Source organism: Balaenoptera musculus, chromosome 11 (genome assembly GCF_009873245.2).
Source record: "Balaenoptera musculus isolate JJ_BM4_2016_0621 chromosome 11, mBalMus1.pri.v3, whole genome shotgun sequence".
Taxonomy (NCBI): domain Eukaryota; kingdom Metazoa; phylum Chordata; class Mammalia; order Artiodactyla; family Balaenopteridae; genus Balaenoptera; species Balaenoptera musculus.
The window spans coordinates 4180979-4192151 of record NC_045795.1 but is presented as its reverse complement, the minus strand read 5'-3'; the positions used below and the strand labels follow the sequence as shown (position 1 = coordinate 4192151).

The 11173-nt window shown below is 56.5% G+C and overlaps 1 protein-coding gene across 2 annotated transcripts; it reads left to right on the top strand.

Annotated features, from left to right (window-relative positions):
- Positions 1–1267: 1267 nt before the first annotated feature.
- Positions 1268–10044, top strand: NRN1 (neuritin 1). Of its 2 annotated transcripts, none has more exons than XM_036870761.1 (3): positions 1268–1559; positions 5699–5843; positions 8866–10044. In XM_036870761.1, exons 1-3 carry the CDS (start codon positions 1505–1507, stop codon positions 9092–9094), a joined length of 429 nt encoding a protein of 142 aa, XP_036726656.1. In that variant the 5' UTR covers positions 1268–1504; the 3' UTR covers positions 9095–10044. The 2 variants fall into 2 exon arrangements, with proteins under 2 accessions (XP_036726656.1, XP_036726655.1); XM_036870760.1 differs by lacking the exon at positions 1268–1559 and adding an exon at positions 4025–4607 and having other exon boundaries at positions 8866–9963.
- The last annotated feature ends 1129 nt before the right edge of the window (positions 10045–11173 follow it).

Genomic DNA, 11173 nt, shown 5'->3' with positions numbered 1-11173 from the left:
TTTCATCTTTCATTTCTTTTTTCTCTTCACGGGCTCTGAGTCGGCCGGCTCCTTCCTTAGAATTTGATTAAAGAAGCTAGGATTTAGGCTTCTTTTGGTGCAGAGGAAGGGAAGGAAACCAAAGCCTAACCGCGTTTAGAAAGAAAATAGCTCTGTTCCTCTCTCATCCTTAACTCACGCTGTCGCGGTAGCACCTCGCGCGGGCACAGGCGCAGCTGCAGAAGCACTTGGTTGCAGAGAAGGCTGCGTCTACACAGGCTTTGCGCCCGAGCATCAAAAGACAGTGCAGGTGTGTGTGGACGCGGGTGTCCGTGTGCGTACGTGATGTACGTGTGTGCGTGTGTGTACGTGTGTGTGCGGCCCAACAAATAACCTCAAGAGGCGCATCAGGATCAGAAGGAACCCCTCACACTAGCGATCGCCTCGTAAATTTCCGAAAGCTCTGCGAGTTAGTACATCCCTAGTACCCGAAAATCGTCTTTGCAGAGGCTCCTTCCTCCCTGCTCTCCCCGCTCCCCAATACAGATGTCGCCCTGTCTCTTGAAGCGGCCCCTCGCCCGCGGGGGCGTCACCAAGGACGCGAGGTGTATATTTCAGGGCCCCCGCGTGTGGCAGATTAAACCCCCCGGGCCTGGGCGTGTGCGCGCGCTCCCGTGCCGTGTGTGAGGGAGGGTCTGGGGCGCTCGGCTCGGCTCGCGGGCGTGCGCGTGTGTGTGTGCTCACGCGCTCCGGGCTGTGCCCCGAGTGCAGCTGCAGGGTTGGAGAAAGAGAGTAGGCCAGTGCAGGGGGGCAGGCGGCCCAGGGGGCTGTCGAATTAACGGAGCCGGCTGAGCAGTTTTTCCCTCTCCCGCTCTCGCTCCTTTAAACCCCGCTGCAACGTAGGGAGGGGGCCGGATTCGCCGTGGAGCTGGTGGAGGAGGGGGGCAGGTTGAAACAATCGAGTGGGCGCGCCAGGACTCCCCGGCTCCGGGCGGGGAGGGGAGAGGGAGCCCCGGTTCTGCGCAGAGAGGGGGCGGGGTTGGGGGCCCGGGAACAGCGAGAAGGCGGGGGGGCGGCCGCGGGGACTGGGGAAGTGGTCACCTCCGAGAGGCGAGAATTCGTTCGGATCGCACATTAATTGGAGATAACTGATTAATTCGAGCTTCTGATGACTATAAATGGCGATTCTCTACCAAGGTGTCTTTATTTTTTTTGAAAAAAAATCATTCCGTGTCATCCCCCACGTCAGGCCTGCTCGTGGGCGTGAGGCTGTACTTCCTCCGCCCCTCCTAATGGAGTGAACCATTCCCAGCACTTCCCCCTCTCCCTCAGCCTCTCTCTCTCTCTCTCTCTCTCTCTCTCTTCCTCGCTCCCTCTCTTTCTCTCCTCCCTCTGCCTTCCCCGTGCATAAAGTCTCCGTCGCTCCTGGAACTTGTTGGCAATGCCTATTTTTCAGCTTTCCCCCGCGTTCTCTAAACTAACTATTTAAAGGTCTGCGGTCGCAAATGGTTTGACTAAACGTAGGATGGGACTTAAGTTGAACGGCAGATATATTTCACTGATCCTCGCGGTGCAAATAGGTAAGTGGCCGGCGGGCCGGGCTCGCGGAGGTGCGGCGGGCGGCCGGGTCCCAGGTGCCCAAAGGAACCGACTGGCCCGCGGCCGCCCGGGGGTGCGGAGAAGTCGGCAAACCTCCAGGGGTGGGAGCATAGGCTCCAAGGGACTGGCGCGTCCCGGGTTGGTTTTTCTAAAAAAAAAAAAAGGGGGTGGTGGAGGGGGAGAGATTCCAAACGTTCGCCGGGAAATGTGTGCAGCCGGCATTTTCTGGAGGGGTTTGCCCCCCTTTTTCCAAAGCGCACGTCCTTGGGTTTGCTCCCCTCTCTTGGGTTCACCAGGTTTGGTGCGCTCTGGGGAAATGCACTGGTCCCTGCGATACTGCAAGGTATTATTTTGAAGGGTCAAAAGGTGAATGCAGGGGCAAGATGCCTAGGCAGCTACAACTGGAAAGTTTATGTGCAGAAAGCAAAGATATTCTGGGGTTCAGACTGCAGCATTTAGAACTTTGTCATCCTACCGCCCCCCCCCAGCCCCAGTATCCTAGCTGCAGCATTCACACCGGGCAACGCAGACCGGGCTGGGGGGCAAATTGAGAATGATAGGGAACCCCAGAGTACATCTTTTAATATGCTTATCATTGAGGAGCTTGAGTTCAGCTAAATATATGTGGATAGAATTTTCTATGCTCATTTGCCTGTTCCTTTCCACATAGGCATCAGTATTTTCTATATAAGAAGGGGTTAAGAAGTGTTGGCAATATGTCGTGTTGGGTGCCTGTTATTTTTGTTTGTTTGGGATTGATTATGGGTGGGTTTATATAGTCCCCATTTTATGTTAAGGAATCTTGAGTCCTAGTTACACTGTCGTTGTTTAAAAGTTCACATTTTTTCATCCAAAATGAAGAAGGCATTATGGAAGGGAGCACTAGAAAACCCCCTTCCCTGATGCGGGTCAGAGCATTAATTAATGTGGCCTAAAAGTGAAAGTGAAGCAGATTATTAATAGAATGGACAAGAGAAAAAATAGAAACTCTTCAAACGGGTTTTCTGGAGATAAGGGAATTGTTGGTGCCTATCACTTCAGACTGTAGCATTCTTTGCAGACAAATCCTTGCAGTATTGCGGGGGGGTGGAGGGGCTTTAGGGAATCGGTTTGGGGCAAGAGATGAAATGCATAACATTTTTCTTCACGAGAAATGTGGAGGAAACAGGCTTTGGAGTTATCTACACATTAAAATGGATTCTTTGCAGTGGGTTTTTTTATGCATTTGACATGATTTTGAGTATCTGATTTTTTTGCATGAACATTGTAGGGGCTTTAGAGTGTGTGGATGCAGGATGTTGGCGTTGCCTTTAATCCTAAGAAACGATTTGCTGTTTTGAATCTGGCTGTTTTGAATCTTTGACATTAGTGCAAAGAGCTGCAATAAATAAAGAACATTTCTGATTGCAGCAAATCCCTTAAATCTTGGAAATAACTGGATGTGGCTTTTGCAGTTAGCCTGCAGATTTTTAGAGAGCAGGAGACAGCAGTTGTTTTTGATATAGGGATTGTAATCTGCTTTCCCGGGAGGCAATAACCTTACTACGGATGGGGTAAAAAAGACAGCGATTGTGTATGCGGAATACGCTTGGAACACAGTAACCTCGGCCCGAAAATGACCATTTGTTGGCTGTGGAATTGCAATGGAGCATACTTGTTCCCGAAAGTCTGCCCTTTCCCGCACCAGAGCCTCGATCTTTATTAATTCCCGGCTGGGAACTGTCCCAAATCACTGACATTTGGCAAGAAAAGCGGGGGTGGGGCAGGGACGGGAAGGTGGAGGGGTGGTGAAGGCAAATGAAGGCTAGGCGGGAGGAAGTTTGGAATGAATGAGAGGTCGAACGAATGAATGAACGGAAGGAAAAGGCACAAGACGCGGACACCGCAGAGAACGGGGAAGTAGCCTGGGTCGCCCGCCCAAGCCTCGCTGAACCAGGGTTCAAGAAGGACGGACAGGGTCGCGCCGGCTGCCCCCTGCCCGGAGGCGTGAGCCAGCGAAACACTTCCCGCGCGCAAGCCCCCGGCCTCCCCAGCCAGAGACCGCGGAGCCACAGTTGCAAAAAAAAACAGAAATTTTCACGACTTCTTATTTTACACGCGCGCGCACACACACACATGCGCGCTGTGACATGTCTTCTCCTCCAGCAGCCCCTGGAAAGATAACGCGACAGGAGCGCTTCCCGCGCCCCCCACCCCGGCGAACCCCAATTCTCCTTTAACATAGTATCAATGCATCTTAGGGGCAACTTTCTCACCACCGAGCCTTGGGGGTGGAGGTAAGGGGTAAGGAGAGACTGGGTGCCGGGGCGGGAGGGAGGATGGACTGTATTTTATTTCGTTTCCTCGCTGCAAAGCAGCATCTGTGGTACGGATTATAGAGGGCGCCGCGCAGGGTTGATTTCATCGGGACCGCGTTCTGTTGGAACAAAGATTCGTTTATTCAGTGTTCTAGCTGATACTTGCAGTCGCAAGGGCTCTTACTGTTTCGTAGGGGGACCGGGAGATTGGTAAAGGTTTACGTATCTGCCCGAGCCGAGGTCGAGTCCCTTCCCCAGAGCTTCCCGTTCCGGATTAGAAAGCGCAAGGCCCGCCCAGCTCTTCCTGCAGCAATTTGCAAACGGTGCGCTCGCGGAGGCCTCTGTAGCTTCGATCACCTTCCCCCTCGCCTGCTTCTGGCCCGGCTCTGGGCACCGGCGGCTTGGGGTGGTGAGGTCCTCCCCGGAGACACCCACACGCGCGCCGCGGCGCCCTGAACGCTGCCGGGAAGGGCCCGGCGCTCAGGGTCCGGGCACTGGAGGCCGATTTCGATTCCGAGAAGATTCGCTCCTTCTCTTCCCTCCCCTCGGCCCAGCAGCGCAGATCTGCGCTTCTTGCGCGCCCTCCTGGCGTCCCGGGTGCTTTTGGCCGCTCGCCTCGGAATCTTTAGCCCGGTTCGTGGGCCTTGGGAAGGCGAGAAATGGCCACGGCAGCGCGCCGGCCGCCTGGAGCCGCGGGGTTTGGCCGACCTGAGACCAGGAGCGAGGACCTCGGTGCGGCCTGGGTTTCTTCCTCCTCCTCCTTCCCCGCCCCCCACCTCCTCCTCCTTCTCCTTCACCTCCTCCACCTCCACCTCCTCCCACCGCCCCGACTGCGATCCCGGTCCGCTCTGGAGGGAGCCCGGAGCTGGAGGCCGAGAGCCCCTGGCGGCAGCCACCTGGGCCCTCAGGCGCACTGCTGGGGCCTGGCGAGGAAGGGTCTCACCTCCCCCGCTGGCGGGAGTGGTGGCCGGTCTTTCCAGGGGAGCCGAGCCGCGGATAGAGGCGGAGGGAAGCACGGGGCCGGGCTCACGGATTTGGCCTCCGCGGAGGTGACCCGGGGTCATTAGCTCAGACCCATCCTGACCCTGCCGGGCCGCGACTGCCCCAGACCACTCGTCCCCTCGCCCAGTCTCTCGGGGGCGGGGGGCGAGGACCTCACTAGGAACGCACACTGCGTGGTAGACAGTCGCTCTTAGAGTGGAACAATCCATGTCGGTGGCTGCTGGTAGCTTCCAGCGACTTTATTAATTTATTCATTCAGCAGTGTTTGCTGAGCGCCCGCCAAGCCCGAGGCTTTTTCGCCCGACGTGGCGCTCGGTTCGGCTGCGCGGCCCCCCGCTCTGCCGCCTCCCAGCCCCTTCCTCGCCCCCGCGCTGTGCTTTCGGACCCCCTCCGTCACCTCAGAAAGGGACGATCTCACTTGGAGAGCCTTGACGGGCTCGCTGGGGAAGCGTTGGGAAACGAAGGAGGGAGTGAGGAGAAAGAGAGAAATAAAAGAGGCGGGGGAGGTGAGAAGAGGGGGCGATGGAAACAGAAAAAGATACGGAGCCAGATGCGGGAGGGAGTCGCACAATAGGAATGGCCTCGCCTCCCCCTGTCCACGCCGCTCACGCACCGGCCACCCGCAGGACACGCGCAGTTGGGTGCGGGTCGCTCATTCTCGGGCCAAACCGTTCATTCACCTTTGGACCTGGCGCTCCCCGAGCCCGGGCGCGAGTGGGCACCGCTGGACGGGGTGAGGCGCGCTGGGCCCAGGCGGGCGGGCCGTCGGGCTGCGGGGCGGGGTCGCGGTGCTGCTGACCGGTGTCCCCTCCTCCCCGCAGCGTACCTGGTGCAGGCCGTGAGAGCAGCGGGCAAGTGCGATGCAGTCTTTAAGGGCTTTTCGGACTGTTTGCTCAAGCTGGGCGACAGCATGGCCAACTACCCGCAGGGCCTGGATGACAAGACCAACATCAAGACCGTGTGCACGTAAGTGTCCTCTCTGGCCCTCGAGGTTTCCGTTCGGGGGGGCGCTGCGGAGGTGGGAGGGCGCCCCGCCTCCCGCAGGCGGTCAGTATTTGGCACCAGCGCGAATCCGCGCCTTCTCACCTTCTGGCTCCCACCCTCAGCCCTTTGCCGGGGCCTGCCCCACCCAAGGGGACCCTGTGGCCTGGGATGGGCAGAGGATGATCCTTTCCGCCGGGCCCAGGCCCACCCTCCGCAGCCTGACCCGCGCGCACAGAGGCGCGCGCAGTCCACGCGCTGGAACCGGGGACGAGGGTTTGGAGAGCAGCTGGCAGTTCCTCGCTGCGCTTTGAGGCCGTCTTCGTCTCCCTTTCCTGCTGCGCGAATGAGCACTTCCCAAAGAACGGCTGGTTTGGTTTGAGGGGCGTTTTTGGTAGTTCTACTTGGTTTGCTTAAAAGGAAAGGCACTCCCCTATTTTGTCCACTTCCTCTAATAAAAATCCCCTCCGGTGCCCGCCAAGAAAATTCGCGAGCAGCAAGGGAGTGCGGATCCCTCTTCCTCTTTCTAGGAGAGAGACTGAAAGAATATTTTGTTTTGTGCCAATGACTTTGCCCAAGAGGAGCACGTCCCAAATGTCCAGTGATCACCTCTGCGGAGTTTGTAGCCAATTCGGAGCTTTAGCGTAGTTACCCTTCTTGCTTCCCCCCTCCCTCCTGCATCTGCAAGGTGTCCCCAGGCCAGGCCAGGAGGGAGTTCATGGACAGGCCCAGTGGCGTTTTTCCAGAGCTTGGCTGGAAAGCACAGCTCCCACTGGCAAATGAGGGTAGCAGAGCCCTACTGTGGTGGACCAGCCGCATTTTAGCTGCTGCAGACCTTAGAAATACTCCCATCTTCTGCAATACACATGCACACACACTTTTACTTTATTTTTCAAAAATAGTTGTGACCCTCCCCACCCCCATAATGGCCCTTCCAATAAAGCCAAGGCAAAAGGTGTTCCTTGTTTCCCATAGGTTGGAGTGACCATTTTCTGCACCATCCTTAATTTTGCTGCACACAGTCTTCAATACCCTGGTGTCCACCAGAAGTCACAGCGGCTAAGTGGCTGCTACTTTCCTATCAGGAAAGGGACAAAACGCTGGGTCTGGGATGCACACCCCCCTACTTTAATCCTAAGTGTCTGATGATAGGTAAGAAATGTACCTATAACGATGGACAAAAGGTTAAGTACGGATCAGCTCTCAAATCCTCCATCATTTGCCAGAACTTGGTTATTCCAAGCTATTTTAATTTTTTAGCAGGACTTTGGTCCTGGAAAATGGAAATGAGGTGGGCCCCTCAGAGGTGGCGGCCACAGCTGGGTCAAGGCTCCCACACTGTTGGTGGCACTGAAGCCCACCTCTTCTCAGCGCCACCTGGATTCTGTCGTCTTCCACCATGTCTCTCTTCCAGGAAGGCCCGGTCCCCATCTGGGCATGCATAAGGAAAGGAGAGATTTAGACATCCTTTGGGAGGTGTAATTATGCAGAGAGCTGTCCTGCCGCCTCTTGGTTTCTCTAAATCTCAGTGTTTATTACAAATTGAGGAACCTGGAAGCCCTGCGCCCCAGGCCCCCCAGTCCTCATAAATCAGAGACTCACGGAGGTCATTAGAAAACAGCCAGCGCTCAAGGCAGTCCAACAAGCATTTATAACTTGACTGTCAGCCAGAAGATGGGGTGGGAGTGGAAACCAGGATAAATCGTGCCTACAGTCCAGGCTAGTGAGAGAAAGGAGAGAGGGGAGAAAATGACAACCAAATTTCGTGGAGGGCCCTCCCTGGTGACCTGACGCTAAGGCCCGGGCGAAGGGGGAGCCGACCCAGAGTTACCGAGGCTCACTGACTGACCCAGCCCCGAAAGGAGACAGCGCCCCAGGAATCGATCACGGGTTGGAATTATATTTAGTCTCGAGATCTATTTTGGGTTTTCAGAAGAAAGGGGGACAATAAAAAAAAGAAAAAAAAGCACAAGTTGGATGAAGGTTGTGGGGCGGGGCTCGGAGCCGAGCCCAGGAGGAGCGAGTGGCTGAGTACGGCGCGGGGCTCCGGGAAGAGGCGAGAAGGGAGGACGGGGAGCAGGGTCCCTCGAAGGCTGGCAGCGGCGGGCACCGCGCCGGCCCAGGAGTCCGGGCCTGGAGGGGAGGCTGGCACTACACCCCGAAGGCCGCGGAGGTCCAGGGCCACGAAGAAGCCTCGGGAGAGGAGGAAGGGCAGGGCCGGAGCTCTGGGGTTTGAGGAGGCTGGAGGAGGCCGGGAAGCCAGCCCCGGACGCCCGGGCGCTGGCACTCACCGACCCCGTGGAGGGGAGAGGCAGGCCGCAGTCTCCGGACCGAATCAGAGCCGGGGGAGCGTGGAGAGCAAGGCGAGGGGCCACGGAGGACCGAAGCAAGTGCGGAGGAGGAGGAGGAAGAGGAAGTGAGGAAGGGAAGAGAGGAAAACCGAGGGGAGGGAAAAGGAGGAAGACAAAGAAGGGGAGAGGAAAGAAGGGGAAAGGGGAGAGCGGGAGACAAAAGGAGGAGCGGAGGAGAATGAAGGCCAAGGGGAGAGCGCGCGGCAGCGTGGGGAGGGAGGAGGCGAGACAGAAGGGCGGGGGGGGAGGAGACAGCGGGAAGCCCGGAGGGGAGGGCCGTGCTCCGAGCAAGCAACCCGTCTTGCAAGCCAAGAGGCATTAATGGGCGGCAGCTTGCGAGGCTTAGCACTGTTTTCCTAGCTTTGCCCGCGGAGGCCCAGCAATCTGTTTGCGCAGGCCGAGGTGCCAGCGCGGCGCAAAGGGCGCGGCCCGGCTCCCGGGCCGCGGAACCAGAGAGGGAAGGGGCGGCCTCCACCTTGGTCAGCGGCATCCAGGCTGCGCGGAGGTCCCGGGAGCGCCCACCGGGCCCCGCCCGGCGCCGGGCCGGCGGAGAGGAGGTCGGAGCGGGGCGCCGGGAGGTTTGCCCGGGGCGCAGGCCCGGGGTCCTTCCCGCGCCCAAAGTGAACCTGCTTCTGTTTTGTTCTGTTCCTCGCCAGATACTGGGAGGATTTCCACAGCTGCACGGTCACAGCCCTTACGGATTGCCAGGAAGGGGCGAAAGATATGTGGGATAAACTGAGAAAAGAATCCAAAAATCTCAACATCCAAGGCAGCTTATTCGAACTCTGCGGCAGCGGCAACGGGGCGGCGGGGTCCCTGCTCCCGGCGCTCCCCGTACTCCTGGTGTCTCTCTTGGCAGCTTTAGCGACCTGGCTTTCCTTCTGAGCGCGGGGCCGGCTTCCCCCGCGCGCCCACACTCACTCACGCCATGCTCCCGGAAATCGAGAGGAAGATCCATTCGTTCTTTGGGGACGTTGTGATTCTCTGTGATGCTGACAACACTCATATAGGATTGTGGGAAATCCTGATTCTCTTTTTGATTTCGTTTGATTTTCTTGTGTTTTATTTGCCAAATGTTACCGATCAGTGAGCAAGCAAGCACAGCCAAACTCGGACCTCAGCTTCAGTCCGTCTTCCCACAGAAATACGAAAACGGCAAACCCACCCCATCTTTTTAATTTTTGTTTTTTGGCACAAGAATCTCAGGAACGGCCCTGGGCCACCTACTATATTAATCATGTTAATACATGACAAATTATGGGCTCCTCCTAATAGGAAAGAGAGGAGAGGAGAAGGCCAGGGGAATGAATTGAAGAGAGAAGCATCTCGTGAATAATTCACGCTCACGTCCTTCTAACACAGTATCTTGTTTTGATCATTTCCACTGCACATTTCTCCTCGAGAAAAGTGAAAGGACGGATTGCTGGCCTTGTGTTTTAAGGCTAGGAGGGAGAGAGGAAAGGGGTTGAAGAAACCTCGGGTTAGAGGTACAGGCTGCCAGAAAAAACGCTGCTGAAATCACTGAGAGGTTAAGCTTTACCTGCTCGTGTTGATGCATCTTTCCAAGTCCACTGCCTTGATTTTCCCTCTTGTTTTAGCTGTTACACATACAGTAATACCTGAATATCCAATGGTATAGATCACAAGGGTGGGGGGTGGATGTTAAATGTTAATCTAAAATATAGTTAAAAAAAGATTTTGACATAAAAGAGCCTTGATTTTAAAAAAAAGAGAGAGAGAGATGTAATTTAAAATGTTTATTATAAATTAAATTCAGCAAAAAAAAATTTGCTACAAAGTATAGAGAAGTATAAAATAAAAGTTATTGTTTGAAATAGGGGTGTCGTCTGTTTCCTGCCCCAAGCCTGCTTTCTTGGCCGAGTTCTCGGGGTTGCCTGAAGGGACACAGGATGCCAGGTGATAAGTTCACCTGTTCGCAAACCGCCTGCTAACCTACCATCTTCAAGCAGACCCTCCTCCACCAGGACACCTTGTCCCTGAAATTGTGTTTACTTAAGAGAAAGAAGAGGTTACGTTTTAAATAAGTAAACGGCAAGGATCCTTTCTAGGTGAGGTCTGGGGGCACTGGGCTCGCGCGCAGCTGAGAATGCACACGCACACCCACGCGGGTCGGAGCCTCAACGACCGGCTCCGCAGGCCGCGCCCTCCCGCCGACACGCCGCTTCCTCTGCGGTGGCCAGAGGCACCTTGCGGAGGAACCACCATTAAGGGCTCTCGAAGAGGGACCAGAGGCTGATCCCCTGGCAGGGATCAGGTGAATCCTTTCATAATTAATAAGACAGCTCAGCTGAAATGGCGAGGAGACAGGGCCTATCGATCTGGCAGTCGAGCTGCTTCCACCTCTCCTATTTATAGGCCCGCATGGCCTTCCAGAGAAGTAAACATTCACGAATAAACGCGAGCAGAGGAGCGTGGGGTCCGGGGCTGCTGGATGGGAGCAGTCTGGGGGGGCAGACCCGAATGTGGGTCTTTGGGTTCAAAGACAGCGAAATCGGATTTCTTGGTCAAGGTGAGGGTGGGAGGCAGCTGCGGGGGCCCCCGAGGGGGGCTGGGGGTGGAGATGGGGGCGGGGAGGGAGGCTGAGGAGGCTGGAGCGGGTTCCCGCGACGCGCTCCTGGAGGGGGCACGGGGCCCTGAAATGCAATGTGTAAACAATCGCTAGAGTAACAGTTCATAAATCAAACCCAGTAGGTCGCAGCCCAATCTGCATTCCCCCCACGGATTGAATTCCAGCAACACATGCGTCCCTGCGCCCCGAGCGCTGGAAGCCGCCCGGATTCTTAATGGCAGCATCTATTAGCGCGGCGGGTTCACGCACGCGCCTCGCCCCTACTCCTGGGACTATTTCCCCCGCTGCCCCCCGCCCCCAAGCACCCCCTCCTCCGCCGATCCTCCAGTTTCAGGCCAGACCAAAGGAGATCCTCGCTGCCTGCGCGGAGTGGC

What these genes read in the sequence shown, in the direction of transcription:
- NRN1 (XM_036870760.1), top strand. Translation starts at nt 4,535, where the DNA reads ATGGCCACGGCAGCGCGCCGGCCGCCTGGAGCCGCGGGGTTTGGCCGA. An exon ending in GACCAGGAGCGAGGACCTCG is followed by an intron (nt 4,608 to 5,698) that starts GTGCGGCCTGGG and finishes TCCTCCCCGCAG; the next exon opens with CGTACCTGGTGCAGGCCGTG. An exon ending in AACATCAAGACCGTGTGCAC is followed by an intron (nt 5,844 to 8,865) that starts GTAAGTGTCCTC and finishes GTTCCTCGCCAG; the next exon opens with ATACTGGGAGGATTTCCACA.